General features: G+C 36.4%; 1 protein-coding gene across 4 annotated transcripts; it reads left to right on the top strand.

The window, feature by feature from the left end:
• The first annotated feature begins 2073 nt into the window (after window positions 1-2073).
• LOC103502136 (uncharacterized) lies at window positions 2074-19998 on the top strand. Of its 4 annotated transcripts, XM_051088205.1 has the most exons (28): window positions 2074-2420; window positions 3142-3301; window positions 3606-3698; window positions 3855-3957; window positions 4087-4255; window positions 4485-4659; window positions 5217-5339; window positions 5465-6025; window positions 6199-6789; window positions 7516-7584; window positions 9419-9535; window positions 9609-9854; window positions 10304-10351; window positions 10422-10559; window positions 10843-11001; window positions 11102-11164; window positions 11247-11354; window positions 11455-11538; window positions 11741-11788; window positions 13480-13554; window positions 14027-14122; window positions 14198-14278; window positions 14366-14437; window positions 15310-15354; window positions 15469-15552; window positions 19321-19424; window positions 19503-19653; window positions 19736-19998. In XM_051088205.1, the coding sequence occupies exons 1-27, from the start codon at window positions 2203-2205 to the stop codon at window positions 19648-19650; spliced, it is 3978 nt and encodes a 1325-aa protein (XP_050944162.1). In that variant the 5' UTR covers window positions 2074-2202; the 3' UTR covers window positions 19651-19653; window positions 19736-19998. The 4 variants fall into 4 exon arrangements, with proteins under 4 accessions (XP_050944162.1, XP_008464199.2, XP_008464198.2 ...); XM_008465977.3 differs by having other exon boundaries at window positions 10846-11001; window positions 19503-19998; XM_008465976.3 differs by having other exon boundaries at window positions 19503-19998.
• Window positions 19999-20508: the final 510 nt, after the last annotated feature.

Below are 20508 nucleotides of genomic sequence, written 5' to 3'. Positions count from 1 at the left end.
TTGATCATGCTTACCTCTCAAATCTATTTGATGTAGGCTCGGATCTATGAAACTAATCGATTGTGGCATTTGCAACATATTAAACTGTTGCAACACGCGATCTGGTTGATGCTTCTTGACCAGAAGAAAATAAATCAATGGACCTGCATAAGTCCACACCGCTTGACCACTACGACATCTAAGAGGAAGCGATGCCATAATGTCGGGCGTGTACAATGTCCAATTAATCTATTAAAAAAACAAATGTCAGTCGGCAACAAAAAATAGAACTATAAAACATTTGTATAATATTTTAGTATCTGAAATTGCCTCAATCGATCAAATGTCCATCAATATGTCAACAACATATTTGCTGACTATTCAGATGCAGGTAAAGCACCGCTTCATCTATTTGTGAAATAAACCATTAATAAATTATAAATAGTGCAGATTTTATTAAAAAACAACATGTATATAAAATAGTACCTGAAACTCAAAGGTCGACCATCTGAATGCTGCAGCGTTCCCTGTGGCGCTACAATGGAGAATATGTCGTATGCCCATACGTGTAGCAGCATTAATGGGCAAGCGATCTCTAAAGACTGTGGATGACTCGCTCGACAGAGTTCCCTATACAACCATGTGAGGGTCACAGCACCCTACGTATACGTACCAGCCTGGTCGAAATCCAATATGAATTGGAGAAATATACAATGGACCAGAATGTTTAACTTATCGACAAAAAGAAAACCAATCAACTACATGATGTATGCACAAGCGTATCTCTGAACGCTCACAACGTCAGCATTTGGTGGCAATTCTTAAAATTGTTCTGCCAACCATGGAAGACTCAACCGCTGACCTTTCATGTCAGGTGGTACAACTTCTAAGAAATCCTCGTAGATAACCTTCCAGTTAAGCTTAACGATCCTGTTAGAGGCTCCCCATCCATTAACAACCTCAACTTCACTATAACATCCTGTAACGTGATCGTGCACTCCCCACAAGGCATGTGAAATGTGTGGGTCTCTAGTCTCCAACGCTCAACCTGTGCAGTGATCAAATGCCAATCTAATTGCATGAACCCAATCTGGGAAACCCTAGGAATCTAGTAGCCTCTAAGTATGGTACAATAGGCTGGTCGAAGGGGATGGTGCTTTGAGATGCTGCCTCTCTCCTCCGACAACTCAACACCACGGTGTAGGAGGTATCCCATAATAAAAATTAAATAAACTTAAATAAATATACCTAACTAAACAATGAAGATAAATGAAGGTGGAGTTGAAGAGAATGAAAATATAGTGGAAGAATACGAGGTGGATAAAATGGAGTTTAATAGAATGAAAATAGAGTGGAAGAGTGTGGTGGAAAAAATGGAGTTTAAGATGAAGTAGAGAAGAGAAGAGGAGCAAGGAAAGGAGATTGGAGGGTCAACCAAAGAGAGATGAGAGTAGAAAGGAAGGGAAATTTTTCGAAAGAATGAGGCAAAATAGAAGAAAACTAGGGTTTTTAAAGAGATGAGCGTAGCAAGGAAAGGAGATTGGAGGAGCAAGGAAAGGAGATTGGAGGGTCGACCAAAGAGAGATGAGAGTAGAAGGGAAGGGAAAATTTTCGAAAGAATGAGGCAGAATAGAAGAAAACTAGTTTTTAAAGAGGGGGAAGGCTAAGACTTCCATGCATGAAGGACAAATGGCACAATAGAACACGTGAAGGAAGTCGTGTACACTACTTCTGCGCTAGACGACAAAATTGGCAGTCAATGTTAGTGTTGACTACCATTTGGTACGTCAGGTACGGAAGTCATGTACCCGGTACACGATTTCAATCACAAGTAATGGACCCGGTATACGACTCTAGTCAGTTGTCGTGGATCGGGTACACGACTCCGGTCTGAAGTCGTAGATTCGATCCACGATTTCGCAAAGTCATGTACCTGGTACACGACTTCGTTATTCTATTTTTTACCATATTTTTCGAACAACCTATTTTGACATTAATTTTTAAAATTACATTATTTAAAAAAAATCAATATTTTGATTCAAAATAACCCAAAAACAATTATACGTAAAAATATAAAATGGGCCGCAGAAACGAAGGCGAAAACTAAAAAGAAAGAAATCAAGGCTTTCGCCTTCTCTCTCGCTCTCGACGAGCAGCGAGCTAATTCCCTGTAGCAACTCCTGAAATTCGAAGTTCTTCATCTTCTTCATTCCTTCCAAAGCTATGGTCGGAATGGTGATGGCTGTTAATTCAAGGGAGAGGCTATATGGTCTAATCAACTCAACCAAAATTGCTTCCGATATTCCTTCTAAACTTGCCCGTTTGCGTCAATTAAAGAATGTTTTGCTTCCGGAAGACCCTGTTTTACTCTCTGAACTCCTCCCTCGCATCCTTGAGCTACAGTCCGACCGCTTCAGCCCCATCCGCAAGTTTGTCACAGAGTACGCTTCCCTTCTTTCTCTAGGTTAAGTTCACAAGCATTTATATCCATTTTTGCATTCAATTCATGAAGTGACGGAGATGCGAGTTTTTCCAGCCTCGTTTTTCTGTTTTTTTTTTTTTTTGCTGTAATTTTGGTACTAGAATGGTTTTTTTTTTCAAATTCGAAATGCATGAATTTCTTGCATTTCCAAAGTTGTGTATTCTAAATTATATTATGGTGATCGTTCGCGGGCGTTTCGTTTCGGTTGCTTGCTTATGTTTCTCTACACGAAAAACATTTCCCCGCTCGCTATGTTGGATAATTAATTTATTACTCTACCAGGTGCTGGGTGGTGTACTGATACTTAGGTGTTTCACGCACATGAACTTTTGAACTCTACCAATCTTGGTTGTAGTTGCTCGTTATAATTTAGAAATGGTCGGGAGATGCCCATCAAGTGTGAAACTTATTTTCGTTGATATCATGGGGTTTGTCAATGAGTGGAGGTGGTTCATATTAAATTCTGCCAGATAGCACTGATATTCATTTAAGTATTTGTGGGGTATTATCTGATTGGTTATCTCTCAATGGTATTAAGATTTATATTTTGATGTTAATGGTCTTATACATCAATTTTGGTAGGTGAACTGTTAGGAAACTGGGATTAAGTGATTTGGTCCTGACTGATTGAGATAGCTTTGGGAACGGTTCTTACTTATTTAATTGTTTTGTTACTGTAGGATGATTGGTGAAATTGGATTCAAGCACATCGACTTATTGCCTCAAATTGTACCTTTATTGATAACAGTTTTAACTGATGATACTCCGGCAGTTGTTCGGCAGTCCATTACTTGTGCCATTGATTTGTTTCGGATCAGTCTTGTGAAAATTGCGATGAAGGTAACTATATCTGCATGTTTTGTCAGGTGCTTAAATTTATAGCTTTTCTGCGCAATGCCAGTTCTCATCACAAAGCATTCGGTTATTTCCGCCGCGGCAACTTATTTTGTAGATTGTAGCGTCCAGTGAAAATATAAGACTTTTCAATTTCATTTTTTTTTATGAATGATCATATTTCATTTTATTAGCCAACAGTCTGTGTATTTAAAACAATTGAGCATATTTTCATTTCTCAAGCTTTAAGTCACTCTCATGCTTTAAAGGTTAAACTGATTGTTTTAGGTTCAATTGTAATATATTACAGGGCCTATATTCTAGCGAGATTGACAATTCTCTTCAATCATTGTGGACATGGATGTTAAAGTTCAAGGAAGAGATATATTCAATAGCCGTTCATGTAAGTGGAAATTCTTATGTAATTAGATGTATTCATTTTGCTGCCGTGTTTCTATATACACATTTTTGCGACAACCTTACTTGAACATGATCTGTTCTATAGGTTGTTCAACAGTACAACTGTTTACTTGAGTTTTAAATACACATTTTTGTGTAGGGAAATGGTGGAATGAGTTTGCTAGCTCTCAAGTTTGTTGTAGAAGTAATTTTACTTTACACACCTGATCCCAGTGTCTCCACAGAGCCTCCTGCTTGTGAAGGTAGTTGCTGTGTACTTTGGCTTTGCTTGGTCCATCATTGCTCGAGAGGCTTGACCTTTTTTATTTTAATAAATTAACTAAAATGAGTTGAGTTGTCGGGGATCTTTGAAAACATTTCTTATTGTGCAGAAAATTCTGTCGATTTCAATATATCGTGGCTTCGTGGAGGTCATCCTATACTCAAGATTCGGGACTTATCAACTGAAGCTAGTCAAAGTTTGGGTTTGTTGCTAGATCAGCTCAGATTCCCAAAAGTGAAATCTCTCAATAACACAAAGATTATTGTGCTTATTAATAGGTTATATTAATTTTCCTGCATATAGGATTTAACATTTAACTATTTTATTTTACTCATTTATTTCTAATTTTCTAAACACTTGAAGATAAACTTCTGAGTTCTAAAACATATTAATTAAAAAAAAAAGTCCTTAAGCCGTTTCTAAGTTAACTAATGAAAGAAAAATTGACTTGTTATTATCGGTTCCAAGAACATACAGTTCTGACTCATCTTTTGTATTTTTTTGTAGTCTTTCAACAATTGCAAATAGGAGGCCTGCATTTTATGGCCGAATTCTGCCTGTATTACTTGGCCTGGATCGCTCAGGCACTATCTTTAATGGGTTGCATGCTCCTGGTGTACATTTTGCCTTAAAGAATGCATTTCTCAACTGCTTGAAGTGTACCCATCCCGGTGCTTTACCGGTAAATTTCCTAAACTAAAATTTAACTTCATGAACCTTGCATCCAAAAGAAAATTGGCATGCTAATATAGTTGGGTGAATTTGCCGTGTTTTCTGCCTTATCCACATCTTTTCCTCTCTTTAATAGTCTGTTATATGTTTATATGTTTTACAAGTTCTATTTGTACACATCTCTTGTAGTCTATATCAACTCAATAAAGAATATGATATATGTCTGCGTGTGTATTATTTACCTTGCTGGGTTGGCGACCTGATGATCATAGGACTGAGCTATAAGTCTTGGTAGCTTTGAGGTTATGGGTTCATAGTCAAACAAAGGTGCTACTCAGAGTAGGAAATATTGTACAAGTTCTATGCCATATTCAGATTTAGGAATTAGTCTTGTGAAATTAATCAAGTTGTCTATAAACTAGCTTGCACCTCCACAACTATTATAAGCAAAGTCCTGCAGTTTATTTGATTTCTTCTCTTTCTTGGATAGTATGGTAAATGTACTATCAGAAATTGTTCACCTTGTATAGATTGAATTGATAGTGGAGATAATTGTGGTCACTGTAGTGGCGGGATCCTCTAATTGGTGCCGTGAGAGAGATGAAAGTCAGGGGAGGGGCTGACCCATCCCTTCATCAAGTTTCAACAGTTAATGGATCTGTAAAGGAGGAGCAGGGTGATGACCATTTGGTAAGTGCCAACTTCTTTGTCCGTTATTAGTTAAATATTTATGAATGGAGTCCTTATTAAAGGTTTGCTGCCTGAGATATGGCATACTAGTGAACAGATCTGACTACAACTTTAATCTTTTATAGGATGAGAAGGCTGCTGTTCTAAGAACTTCTAATATTATGCATAATAATTTGGGGAGGAAGAGAGCTGGAGAAACAGTCAGCTGTGATTTGTCAGAAGACGGAAATGGATCTGGAAAACGTGCCAGACCAACAACTAATGTCTCAGACACTGAGGAACCTTCTAAAGAAATAGGGAGGAGTACTGTTGTGTCTAAACAAAATGCATCATCAAGTGGAACATTGCCAACAGAAGATGTGGATACCGGACCAGCACAGCAACTTGTAACTATGTTTGGTGCCTTAGTCGCTCAAGGAGAAAAAGCTATTGGGTCCTTACAGATTCTTATCTCTAGTATTTCTGCTGACTTGCTTGCTGAGCTTGTCATTGCTAATATGCGTTTCCTTCCTCCTCATCAGCCTGACACAGGAGGTGGAGAGCTTCTGCAGAATATGTGTATAGTTGGTAGTGATGTTCAAGCCAAATATCCATCATCATTTGTCGCAGATGTTCTTTCGTTATCTAGCACCTTCCCACCAATTGCATCGTTGTTTGATTCTTCTAGGTCATTATCTGATCACATGGTAGTACAATTTTATCTGACATGCTACCTTGAATTCTGGGGCCAAATTTTCCGTGGTGTTTCATTATTTTCTTTATTGATGATGAGTATGTTATATTAGGTTGTTAATTATGTAATTTCTTTTTTCTTTTGCATTGTCCTCTTCTTAATTTTTGTTTTTAATCTCATCCCTAGAAACCTGAAGAGGAAGAAGACCACAATGCAGTTCCAGTTCCTATTGTCGACAGCGCTGGGACAAATCATGATTCTGAAAATGCCATTACACCAACTAGTTTACCTGGTTCCAAAACTTCAATATCTGGAGCGGAAGAAGTTTGCTCAATCATTCCATCTAGTATACATGATATGGGCAATTTAGAGAGTGGGATACCTGGACTTGATTCATCTGTTCAAAGTGATGGGATGTCAGATACCGTTGTTACTCCCTCACTTGCATCATCTGGTTTCGATGAATCTAATCAAGAGAACATTTCAACTTTGGATCTAACCTCCTCGAAATTATCAGGAGAAAAATCAGAGGAGCTTAGTCCAAAGGCAGTTGTTTCCGACGTTAACAGCTTGGCTTCTTCAACTGCAACTTCTGCGGGAGTGTCTTTCCAGTTGGTCTTGCCCAAGATGTCAGCACCTGTTGTTGACCTTGTAGATGAAGAGAAGGATGAATTACTAAAACTGGCATTTGTGCGAATTGTTGAGGCATATAAGCAAATAGCAGTTGCTGGAGGTTCACAAGCCCGCTTTTCTCTTTTGGCATATTTAGGAGTGGAGGTATTGATTTTTTCTCGTGTGTGGTTATGAGAAATGTTTCTCCTTAAATTGAATTTGATTTCCAGGCTGGTCTGGTTAAATGATCCATATTTTATTCAGCACTCTCTATTCACATCATACACTTAACTGTTACTAATGCAGCATGTTCACGTTCTCAAATTTGACAACTCTTGAGCTGATTAATCATGCCCTTCACCTACCATATACTATGAGAGTGAGGTCGCACGTGAAGTCCTTTTACCATTCCATTACCTTGGCCTTTGCAACCAAATGAGTTTCTCTTGTCACATATTGATCATAAGGGGCAGATTTATACATTTGGATTGGAATGCAACAAATGTTTTTTTTTTAATTTCTTCTTATAAGAACAACCTCTATTTCAAATTTGGGAAGTAAAATTCCCCAAAATTTAAGTAAGCGTGTTTCTTTACAGTTGTATTTCTCCTGATGGGCACTGAACAATTTTTGAACTTATACTGATACTTTTGTTCAAGCTATGATATTGTGAACTTTACGGTTGTACTTCTTTGTGTGCATCGTAGTTTCTTAAATGTTGAGATGTTTTCCAAGTTTATGATTTTCATATTCCATGGTTTAATTCATTCAATTTGGTTGGAAGCTCATCTTACTTCAGATTGTGCTCATTCTGTACTTGTCTCTTTGCAATAGTTATCTATCCAAGGACATAAAAATTTAACTTTTTTTTATTTGTTTCTTCTTGGGCAGTATCCTTTGGAATTAGAGGCTTGGAAAGTGTTGCAAAACCATATATTGGCTGATTATGTAAATAATGAGGTGAGGATTTATCTTAGAATAAGGCTTCTACAAAATTTTCCAGTTTCACACTTAACGTTCTATTTCCCTTTGTCCTTCCCTTCACGCTCTGTCATTGTATAAAACATCTTTTTGTGCTTACAGTAATGTTTTAAATCCATATGGGTTCATGACTTCAATTACTATTTTTTTCTTATGTGCAATATGTGCAACTGTCATCATTTGCAAAGATATATAAGACCTCTAGGAAGCACAAACACTTCATTTTAGGGGGAGTCTTCGTGCCAGACACGGACACTTAAAAAATGCTCTGGATATGTGTCCGACTCAAATTTCTGTGCCTATTTTTATATATTTATTTTCAATTCAGATATGTGGATACGTTTAGGACATTTTATGGACACTGAATTTTCTTAAAAGAGAAAATGGTCCAACCTTTTACGCTGGATCCACGTTTAAAGCCCAAATCTTTTATATGTTTAAACTAAGATTACAAAAAACAAAAGAAAAGCTCATTTTGTTAACCAAAAAAATTGAAGTTACCATTGTTAATTCACTTGACATTTTATGTTTCTTTTGTGGAGTGCATTTGGTGTTTTATGTTGAATTTATACCTATTCTAGAAAAATAATTAGAAAAAGGGGAAAGTGCCTTTTTGAACCCAGGTCTTGGGTATAGTTTCCATTTGGTCCATCGGTTTCAAAATGTTAACATTTTAGTCCTTGAGTTTCGAGTTCGATTTCATTTTAGTCTCTAAGTTTCAAAATGTTACAATTTTACCCTTGAGATTTAAGTTTTGTTTCAATTTAATCCGTAGGTTTCAAGATTTACACTTTTAACACTTTTTTTTTACTAGATACTCATTTTCAATCTTTGGCATTGATGTCTACTAATTAATTAAAAGTGAAAATTTGAAATTTATTTTAACAGTGATGCAAATAGGATGAGAATTAAATATACTTCTAATGATTGTTTTAAATTAATCAATGGACTTAGACACTGAAAGTGAGTATTTAATGAAAAATTGAGGTTAAATTGTAAATCTTGAAACCTAAGAACCAAGTTGAAACCAAACTTAAATCTCGAGGTCAAAATTGTCATAGTTTACTTGGGACTAAATTAAAATCAAACTAAAAACTTGAAGACTAAAAGTAACATTTTAAAACCTAAGGACTAAACAAAAACTAGATCCAAAAGTAGAGACCAAAAAAATATTTTTCCCTAACAAGAAAGAGCATCCCCAATGTGTCTGTGTCCTAGTTTATTTTATTTTTAATTGGCGTATTGCTGTGTTGTGTCGTGTCCATGCTGCTTAGTAAGGCATTATACTATAGTAAATATTCTTTCCTTTTGGTCTCTAAGTACCTTGAGTACTCCTGAGCTCTTGTTAACATCAATTTTTTAACTTCAGTCTCGCTAAAGTTCTATTCCCTGCATCTGTGTTGTAGTATAAAGCCTAGAGTATGAATATTGTTAAAGACGTTAAAAGTTAAAACTATTGATCAAAGGCAACTCTAGCTTGAATCTCTTAGGGTTTGCTCCTACATCTATTTGGACAATGTTACTCCCACTTATTCTTATTGAATAAAAGTGTCCTACTCTGCTATTGAAGTATACTCCTGCCTTGGTTACTTTAAGTCTGCTATTATTTTCCTTTTGCATTGGAAAACAAATTATATTGGTTTGTGTGCTTGGTTTGCCAGAAATTTAAGTTATGTTTCATTTAGTAAACTAAGTTATCATGTGCGAGCTTGAATGAGATGTCTATTGGTTTCTCTCTCTTCTCTTTATCTTTTATTTTCTTCTCTCAGTATTCAACTAAATTCATACATGCTGACTATAACAATTGGTTCAGGGACACGAGTTGACTTTGCGGGTTCTGTATAGGTTATTTGGAGAAGCAGAAGAGGAACACGATTTCTTTACATCTACAACTGCTGCTTCAGTATATGAGACATTTCTGCTCACTGTGGTGTGTGCCTTGTGACCCTATTTCTTGGAGGTATTATTTTGTATATATGTGAATAATTTGTTTTTTCATGCAGGCAGAAACACTTAAAGATTCTTTTCCTCCATCAGACAAGTCATTAAGTAGGTTACTTGGCGAAGCTCCTTATCTACCCAAGTCAGTCATAAACCTCTTGGAATGCATGTGCTCTCCTGGAAACAGTGAAAATGCAGATAAGGATACTCATAGTGGTGATCGTGTAACTCAAGGTCTTAGTGCAGTGTGGAGTTTGATTTTGTTGAGACCCCCTATTCGTGATGTCTGCTTGAAAATTGCCTTACAGGTTTTTATTTCCTCAAACTTATTTCAGTTTCTGTTCACTTCAGTTATTTTCTTTGTAACCTAGACTTTTTAGTTCACAGATTGTTCATCCATTATTTTAACTTTTAGTTCACAGTTTCTGTTCACTTCAGTTATTTTCTTTGTAACGTAGACTTGCAGTATTATTTATTGTCTAAATGCAGATGATAAATCTTATTGGTTTGTTCATTTTTGACTACAAACTAGATATGAATTCGTATTTGATGTTTCTTTTCTAATATTTTATTTGTTTATTTGTGATTAATCTGGATCATTTGTAATACCTTTTTTTTTTCTTGTTAAAGTCTGCAATTTCTATTAAAGCATGTGATGTTTGGAGGGTTCTTCTCTTCCTTCACCCCCACCCATTTTGCTCTAAGAGCCTTTTCCCTGTCATTTGATCTCACTTTGACTCTCTTTTTACCATGAAAGAGCACGGTACATCTCTCCGAGGAAGTGAGGATGAAGGCAATTCGTCTGGTAATTTGCTGACAACTTAATATACAACAAAATAATCGTTTTCTGTTGCTTAAGTTCTCTCTTTTTGTAGGTTGCTAACAAACTTTATCCTATACCATCCATTTCTCAACGAATAGAAGATTTTTCTAAGGAAATGCTGCTTTCTGCCATTAGTGACCTTGCTACAGATATGACTGATGCTGATGGACTAGCATCAGAATCATATAAGGTTTGTTTTCATATAGCAATGCACTAAAAAAAAAAAAAAGGAAAAAGAAAGAGAAAAATTGTTGTGTCAAGTATAAGATGCCAAAATTGAGCATTACACAATTGTAATTTTAATTGTCTTATTTAGTTGAATAAGGACCTCCAAATTTTAGTTAGAATTCCCGATTCTGGAGCTCAAGTATTACATCTTACCTAATTTTGATGTTTCAACTATTTAATTAACTTTGTTGTTACTTGGCAGTCTGGAAATTTAGAATTGATTTTGGCATTTGTTACTTATTTAGCAGGATGCTCATCCAGAAAAATCTTTAGTTGAATCTAGTGCCATCAGTAAAGATATTTCTTCTGATACCCATCCTTCATCTATTTCACAAGCTGACACATCTCTTCCAATCTCTGAGGCCCAGCGTCGGATGTCCTTGTATTTTGCACTTTGTACAAAGGTTTGAGGTTGTCTAATCAAATGTAGTTATTTTAGTTTGTCTTGAGAAAATGACTTCTTTTTTCCGAAGCTTATAGTCTATTTGTGTAATCTAAATACAGAAGCACTCGCTTTTTCGCCAAATTTTTGTCATGTATAAAGATGCCTCAAAAGCAATTAAGCAGGTTTGTCCCACTTTATAATGCTGCTTTTCTTTTTCTCACGAGTTTTGATTTCTGAAATTTTTATCACCTGTATTCTTTATAGGCTGTCCATGACCATATCCCTATACTTGTCCGCACAATGGGCTCATCCTCAGATCTTCTTGAAATTCTTACTGATCCTCCAAGTGGAAGTGAAAATCTTGTTATGCAGGTTTTTTCTCTATCAAATAAACTATGTCTATTATACACTGAGACCAAGAAAATGGGGGCATACGATTGTTTTTTGCTTCCCTGATATTTTGCTATGTTAGGTTTTGCATATCCTGACAGATGGGATTATTCCTTCATCGGAGTTAGTTTTTACCATTAGCAAGCTATACAATTCAAAACTAAAGGTAAGCATTATTCTATTTTGACAATCAAGCTCTTAGCTTAAACCTTATTGATTTATTTTTATATTATATTTCCCTCAATTGTAACAGCTGGCCAAAGTTTTCAGGGTATTTAGGTTGTGATCCTAAAGTCCTGATTTAAAGTCTCACTATAAACGAAGTACTTATTTTGCTAATGGCTGTTATGTGTGTTGGTTGCTTTTAGGATGTGGAGATTATGATCCCTGTATTACCATATCTACCCAAAGATGAGGTGCATAACCTCCCTCTCTCATGGCTTTTCTTCATCAAAGTGTATCTGCGTATCTCTATGTTTTGAGCTTGTATAGTGGATGATAATTTGTTTATTTGAATTTGTTTTTTTTTTTAACGGAGACAAGCCTCTTTTATTAATGATAAAATATGAGACTTAAGCTCAAAGCACAAGTATATTGAACTAAGAACAAAAGAACTAGGAGAGAATACAAACTAAAGTGAAAACATAGGAACAAGAAGAAGACAACCTAAATAAACGAAGTCGAACAGAATGAAGCCTTTTCAAGGTGAAACACACCGAAGAAAGCTAAATACAAAGCACTAAATACAAAGCAAATTTGTCAACTCTATCAAGAGGAGCCCATTCGAATATGATAACTTGCACATCCAAATCTTCTACATGAGAGGAGAAAGAGAAGTGCCAAGGAGAAGCAGCTGGCCGCCTCAAAAATGTTCTTGTCAGTGCCAACCTGAACTCAGAGAAACTCTAAAAGATCTTCTAAAACAAACAGAAACTGATTCCAAAAGAACTCCCCAGAAAATACTCCCCTTTTGCAAGCATTAAAAGCAGAGACCAAAACACAAAAGCAATAACAAGCAAGCTACCACAAACAGCAAGGCTTAAACTCATCCACCCATGCGAGAGAAATGTGGGAAAGGCAGCAATGGTTCAAATCTGGAGGGACTACAATGGATGTCTGAGGGATCAAACTAGAATAATTCCACAATCACCTACTATTGGCTTTAGATGATCCGGTATTTCGCAAGACTGGGGTAAGGGTCGAGTAGCAAGGGGCAGGTTTTCAAAAATTGGGTCTCCGTCGAACTGGAAAAGGGCATTAAGATCCATTTCTAGAGGCTCAAAACGTTGCTCTCCTCGAGCTCGGCTAACTTATCAAATTGCTCCAATTCTGCACTACTAACGCTGAAAGGAAAGTCGAAAGAGGGCTCCCCCTTTTCTCTAGAGGAATGGAGAGGGGTTTTGCTCAGGGAGCCCCTCAAGAATTTTACCTTCGAGTCGGGAAAAGAAAACTCAGCGTACTTAAACTGCGTAGGATGAGAGGAATGAGAGCCTTGCTTAGTAGGACGGGCTTGAGCTAGCAAATGGGTACAACTAATTTCCCATAAATCTGGATTAGTTTCTAAAGATTCCTTGAAACTGCTGGACTGAAATGATAGATTTGAATTTGTTGTTTTACCAATTAGCGTAGATGCTTTCAGCAATCTTCCATATGACTTATCCTTCAAGCATTTGATAGCAGACATATGTTACTTCTTTAATAAGATGAATACCTAGGACCAATGGCTATAGAAGAAAACTGGAGGTTATAAAAAGCGTTCCAGATAATCAATCGGTTGTTTAGACTGCAATTTGTGAACAATGATATTAGCACCGGTTAAATGCTTAAATAAAAATTTCTCACAAGAGTTGCAAAAGAGTCTTTCATAAAAAGTCTGATTATTGCTTTTGGACCATATGCACCAGAAGAAAGCTCTGACCGACTTCTCAAACTTTGCAGTTCCCTTTTGATATCCTCCATGTTACTTCTTGATGATTGTCTTTCATTTTTCTGCATTTCAAAATTTCGTTCTAATACGACTTTCAATTTTTTTGTTCTCATCTCATGTTGCTTCAAAAATGTTTACTATTAGTTGAAATCCCCTAAAGTCATTTTCTTATTTTGTTAGGTTATGATGATTTTCCCACGGATTGTGAATCTTCCAGGGGACAAATTCCAAGCAGCACTTCTACGGATATTGCAGGTATTAATTTCCCACTCTTCCTTGGCAGCATATGCAGTGGTGTTATTCCATTTTTTCCAGGAGATAAAAATCTGGCTCTCATCATCAACCAACTAAAGTAGATCTTCGTTTTAGCTGGGAATATGTTTAATGCCTAAGCTTTGCAGTATTTAACAGGCAAATGTTATTTTCTCCAAGTATAAAGCTATTTTCGTTAATGCTTGAAAAGAAAAAATTGAATGTACTATGGACTAGGAAAAGTTTTCGTTTTTGGTAAATTAGCTATATAAGCTGCAAAGTAGTAGAACTATTCATTTATTATTTTTTATCAGCTTGGCTATATAATCATTTTCACATTTGAATCCCTTGTTCTAGATACTTTTGGTTTTTTGTCGTAAGTTAAATTGTCAATCATTTGTTTTGCCCGAACCACATTGAAAAGCTATGTTCTAAGGTACATGTTGATTTTATTTCCCTTCAATGTCCTACTCAGGGATCATCTCAGTCTGGGCCGGTTCTAAATCCAGCTGAAGTTCTAATTGCTATTCATGGAATTGATCCTGACAGAGATGGAATTCCTCTCAAGAAGGTTGCCCCTCTTCATTTTCTCTATCTAAAACAGAACCGTGTCTCCTTATTGAACAATTGGTTGCTTCACCTTCAGGTCACAGATGCCTGCAATGCTTGCTTTGAGCACCGTCAAACTTTCACCCAGCAAATCATTGCAAAAGTTTTGAATCAATTGGTTTGTATGATCATGATGAGTCCTTCAATAGCACGTGGAGACGGTTTCTCTTTTTTGAAATGACAGCAAGCTGCTTGTCCTGTGCAGGTTGAGCAGATCCCTCTTCCATTATTGTTCATGCGCACAGTATTGCAAGCCATTGGTACTTTTCCAGCACTGGTAAGATTATGACTCTTGCTCTCGTTGGTCACTAATTTTTGAAAAATGAAAATGTGGTGAAGATTATTGCTAGTTTTGGTGTGTAACAGATGCTATCTGTCACGTTACTAGGTCAATATAGAAGTATGATGTTTTATTTATTACACAAAAATTTCCTTTGTTAGTCTTCCGTTCAAAATCCCAATTTGATGGACTCTGCCCTTACCTTAAAATTTAAGGTGCTCGTATTTGTGTTGAGCTTGCATCTTTAGATTTTCATAATCCATATATTTTCCCTTGTACTATCTCAACCTTGATTAAAGGACTAAAAAGGTTGTGATATGTTTCTTTCCCAAAATAGTCTAATATGTTAAGACTAAAATGATTCAGAATTATGGATTGGGTGATCCATCTCAGGTTATCCATTTATTTCTTCATTTTCTTAACTAAAAAGAAAATAGAAAAGAAAGGAGAGGTCTGTTGAGACCAAAGAAAGGCAAACGGAAGGGTTCAGGAGATGATGGAATCCTGCCTAAAAACCATAAAAGCAGTGCATTCAGTTGTTTTCTTTCTTCTCTTCCACAATCTTCCAATTATTTGTTGGTGATATATAATTAAATTTGCCTTCAAACCACCAGTTTAAGTTTTTGGTGAATTGGTGGTTTAATATGGTATCAGAGCAGGTGGTTTAGGGAGGTCCTGCGTTCAAGTCCCTGCATTGTCGTTTCCTCCCCAGTTAAAATTGATTTCCACTTGTTGGGTCTTGATAATATTTCAAGCCCGCAAGTAAGGGGGAGTGTTAGTGATATATAATTAAATTTGTCTTCAACCACCTTTTTGGGTGAATTGGTGGTTTAATGTTATTAATACTGGTTTTGTTTTCTTTTCTATAGGTAGATTTTATAATGGAGATTCTATCACGTCTTGTTGGCAAACAGGTCAATATTTTTTCACTTTTAGATTACTTAGTGAAATATCCCATTCTTGTTTTGGTTTTAGATTAATACTGGTTTTGGTTTCACCATTCTCAATCTGGCAATGGGCTATTGCAGATATGGAAATATCCCAAATTGTGGGTAGGCTTTTTGAAGTGTGTACTTTTGACGAAGCCTCAATCATTTAATGTGCTGCTGCAGGTGCGTCTCAATTGTAGCATTACTTTAGTAATTTTTTCCTGTATCCCGTACGGTTATTGGATTATGTGGTTATTTATTGTTTCTTGGTAAGATTTTTGTTCCTTAATTTGTTGAAAACAACTTTCATTGAGAAAGAAGAAAGAAAGAAAGAAAGAAAGAATACATGGACATAAAAAAAACCAATTCCCAAAAAAGAAAAGGACTCCAACTATATTGATAACATTTTATGAGCGCCTTGGTGTCTTGAAAGTGGTTGAGGATGCATCCGGTTCATGGGTTGACTTATAGCGGCTCTGTTGGTTGGCCAGTCATCCCTCGATGGGGCAAATCATTGGACTATGAAAGCTTCCTTCCAATCAATGACATCAGTGGAAAATGATGATTCTAGCAGATGTTATTGTCTATGGCAAGGGGTGCTGTTTGGTTTGCTCCTTATGGAACTGATGATTGGGTATTTGAGGTTGCGTCCTTATGGAACTGACTGGTAGGGTTATGAGGTTTTCTGTGCCTGTGTTTGTTAGGTATCTCCTGCAAACAGCACATTGCAATTCCCAGCACACATGCGCATAAACAAGACAATATTGTCCTATTGAACTTCATCAAATTATAATATATAGTTCCCTTCAACGATTATAAGCCCAATTAGGTAAAGTAGCCAGCTGAAATGATCACAAAAAAGGATAAGGGAAAAACAAGAACTTGAGTATTCGAGGGATCCATACTCTCCAGCTTCCACAGCAATGCCTAGACAGTTTCTCTGTGATGCATACTCCTCAAAATACCTTCCGTCTGGCCCTCACTTGATATTCTACTAACCAACCACACAACTTAGGTTTGGGCCCAACTCCACAGCCCATTAACGGCCCCTCATTGAGAGACAAGCCTTTCTTTCCCCTTCTCTTATTAGTCTGACCTCCCAGTGTTGGATTTGTTTTTTTGCTAAAAAATGACCCGGGCAGACTGAAATTAGAGAGAAAATGAACCAACCACTCTTTTCTTTATCTGAGAGGATTAGGATGCGGCTCATACCTCCATTACTTGATTTCTGCAAAGGATCTATATCTGATTTTTTTTTTAAATATCCATAACTATTTGGGCCAACTTCATGCACCTCCACTGATCTCACAGGACAACCTGCCTGACCCTATAACATTTAGGTTGTCAATTAAACTTATAAGAGATATTAAATCCTAGATAGGTTGCTGCCATAGATTGAATTTATTGCCTTTTAACTCTCTAGGCATTATCAAACACATACCTGAGGCCAACCCAGGATTATATTGTTTTGAATTCTTTGATCCATATGACATAATTTTCACTTTATTATGGTGCAAAAAAGTCATAGAAGCAAGGTTCCTTGTAGAGGGATTTGAAGGAAGTAGTCGTTAAAGCATGGGAACTTCACCTTCATTTGATGGACAAGCTATTGGTTCTCTCTACCCTTTGTTGTTTCTGTCGATCAATATGAATTAGTGTTTTTTAAAGCTTGAGATACAATAAAGTGCAATAATTTTTTGGGGCTTAAGCGCAAGGTGTAAAATAAAGCATTTTTTTAGGCACACTATATATAAAAGCATCATGAAGAAGAAATAGCATAGTTGAAGTGAAGTATATAAAAAAAGACCTCTAAACACAAGAAATTTTGCATTTAAGCTTAGTAAAAAAAGGAAAAACCTTAATTATTATTGTTTTATTAAAATAATGAAAAGGCCCTTGTTCCTAGGGTTTTGAGCTTTGGGGATTCACAAAAGGCATGCCTTATTTTGTAGGCCTCACCTTTTTAAGGCAAGGCGAACATACATGTGCCTTGAGCCTAGGCTTGTGCCCGGAAGTGGAAGGGCCTTTTAACACACTGATAAGAATGTATCTTTCTGATAGAACCCAAATATATTGAAATATAAAATATAACAAAAATACAAAATAAACGAAGTGTTCGAGGTACTTTGTCCCTCCCTTTCTTGAGATAACTCTCAAGCCCTAATTCACTCTCGAAATATTGCCTATCTTCTCCGCTCCCCTTTCACACTATTGATAACCAACTTTCCTAACAAACTACTCCACTAATTACTAATATACCCTTAATATTACTCTAAGGTCATTCCTTTCACTTTCTGTGTTTCATATTAAAAGGGAAAAAGAAAAAGAAAAAGAAAAATCACGGAACTCTGTCTTCCCCTTAAGAGTCTGTCATCTCAACGATTGGAGGAACTCCTTAAAAATCCTGTACAATGCACAGTCCAAAACAATTCTGCAGGCTGGACCAGCATTTATAGAGATACGGAGAAAGAAAGAGAATGTGGTGCTGATCTTTGGCAGACTGTTAAAAAATTTGATATGGCCATCAATTTATTTTTTCAGGAATGTAATTCTTCTTGACAGGGTTACTGAGAAATCTCTTTAGAGCTCAAGAGATGAAGGGTTATCCTTTATTAAATCTTTTGATCCCGAGAGGAATCTTTTGCTACTGTTGTTGATATTCCCTTAAACAAGCTCTTTCCAATAAACTTCAGTCAGTCAACAATCTTCCCTACCAGTTCGTCCACTATGGTCCTTCCTAGATGAAAAAGAATTCATGGTCGCATTCCCATGGCCTGAGTTCAAAAGCTCTTTTAGGCATTTCTTTAGGTTTCTGCTCTTTTGGGAGGTGATTTGAATGTTGGTAGTTGGAGCAATGAGAGATCCTTGAAGGTAGAATTGATAGGAGGATGAAGAAATTCAACTTAATTGATGGAGGACTTATCTTTGATTGAGGTTCCCCTTTCTTGTGGCTCCTTTGCTCAAACAAGTGCAGTCTGCCTGTCTTCTCCTTTTCTCTGATTCTTAATTACTTCTGAGTGGTTAATTAAGTTAGATTAGGCAGAAAACCTTAGGCATACTTCTGACCATTCTCTATCTTGCTGGAAACTGGTAGTTTAAAGCGGTGTATCATGCCTTCCAATTTGAGAATGTGTGATTTCATTGTCCATCTCTCTCTGTTGTTGAGGAAAGTAAGAAAGAAGTTCTGTGGTTGATTGGCCTGGACTTGATTTTCTTCAAGAAGATGAAGGTTGTATTGTTCGTCAATGCCAGAAGGCCTTGAGGGGGTTGTCTGTCCAATCGGACTATGGAATCAAAACCTTCATTACTACATACATCAAATGTTGGCCTGTTGATGTAGGATGAAGTGTTAGGGAGTAAATACAGTTCAATTACTATTAGTTTGGTCGTTACTTTTTGGATTTAATAGTTATTTGTTTTATTTTATTGAAAAGCTATAATAAAACAAATAATAAGATAATTATTTTATTTTATTGAAAAGCTAACAAATAATTAGCTACTTTTAGAGTTGTATCGGGATTTTTTGAATATTATTTTGAAATAGAACACATTATTCTGGAGAGTGTTCTCACACCATAGGGATGAGTTTTCCTAGCCAAGAATTTAGTCTATCTCAAATCGGATGCATCATGGCCTTTGGGCTTAAGGAAGTCCCTGAAAATGAAGCTGGCTAACGCAGTGGAGCCGGGAAAATATGCAAGGCCAATTGGTTGGGTGAGGGAATGAAATTTTAGTTCCTCCATTAAAGGCTTCTTTCATTCAATTTCTTTAGTGAAATGTTATATAAATATATTGCCGATGATCGAGATGCTCAGAGACCTTGGTGGTCGAAGCTTTATGGACAGGAGTTCTCGAGGTCTTTCAAATTGAACTCTAATGTTGTACTCCATCCATTCCATGAACTAATTACATGAAAGCAGTGTCCTTGCTGACTTTCGTTTGTTCTTTCAGCTACCGCCAGCACAACTCGAAAATGCTTTAAACAAAACTGCAGCACTCAAGGCGCCTTTGGTTGCTCATGCTAGCCAACCAAATATCCAATCCACACTCCCAAGGTTTTGTCATAAATATGGCATTTTCATATTCCTTTCTTTTGCTTCTTATGTTAATTAGCAGATTTGCTTCTTTGTCAGGGCTGTGTTGACTGTTCTAGGAATAACCTTAGATGCTCAAAATTCAAGCCAGGTGCAATCAAGTCAAACTAACATGGTCGATTCAAGTAACTCGGAGAAGGAGGTTGCAGTCCCAGAGAAATCTAAAGAATCGTCTGTTGCTGGTTGACAGGTTGGGATCGATTATTTCGAGTCACATCCTTCATTGAGTTCCATGTGCATCAAGTCCAAAACTGAGCAACTTTCTCACACAGCCAAGATTTTCTCCCAACAATCTTTTCTTCCAAGGTCAGAAAGGGAGCTTGCATTTTTCAGCTGAGAAAGGTAAACATCATTCCATTCAATTTGCTTGCTTTAAAGTTACAAAATCCACATCAAGAATAGAGAGTACTCATCTTATGAATATGGGGAAGAGCATTTCTCAAGAATGTAATAGGAATAGAGAGTTGTATGCTGATTTTCGTTGCAGGACTTTATGACTGACAATTTGGTCAATTTATAAAAGAATAATTTTAAATCTTAGCTTCAAAAAAGAACATTTAAAACATAGAGTGGATTTGACAAAAACTTTCGAATTAAAAAATTAATGATAATAGAGTTCGATAATCTTATTTATCCTTGTTAACTAAATAATATTATGTTAAAAACACTTTATTAGTGTTTACGGAAGAAAAAAAACTAGGGCTTTTTATGAAATATAGCCAAGTATAGTCTCTATACGATAGACTGTGATAGACCAAAATAGACACGAGTAGTAGTTATCTCGCTCATTGCATAGTTAATAATTTTAAGCTCGAAAGATCAAGAATCTAGATTGTTTTTGTTTTTGTTCATGTTGATTTATTAATATTATTGCCTTATGTTGCATGTGCTAACATACAAATAATCAAAGAAAACACTGACCTTAAGTGAGTGAATGTGGTATTAAACTTTTAATGGGGTTAAAATCTGAACAAATGCTATCATGTGCTTGCACTTCTGTTATGAAAATTTGAATTGCAGATTTTATAGTCACTAACATCCTTAA

This window comes from Cucumis melo, chromosome 8 (assembly GCF_025177605.1).
Source record: "Cucumis melo cultivar AY chromosome 8, USDA_Cmelo_AY_1.0, whole genome shotgun sequence".
NCBI lineage: Eukaryota > Viridiplantae > Streptophyta > Magnoliopsida > Cucurbitales > Cucurbitaceae > Cucumis > Cucumis melo.
This window is presented reverse-complemented; position numbering and strand designations above follow the sequence as displayed.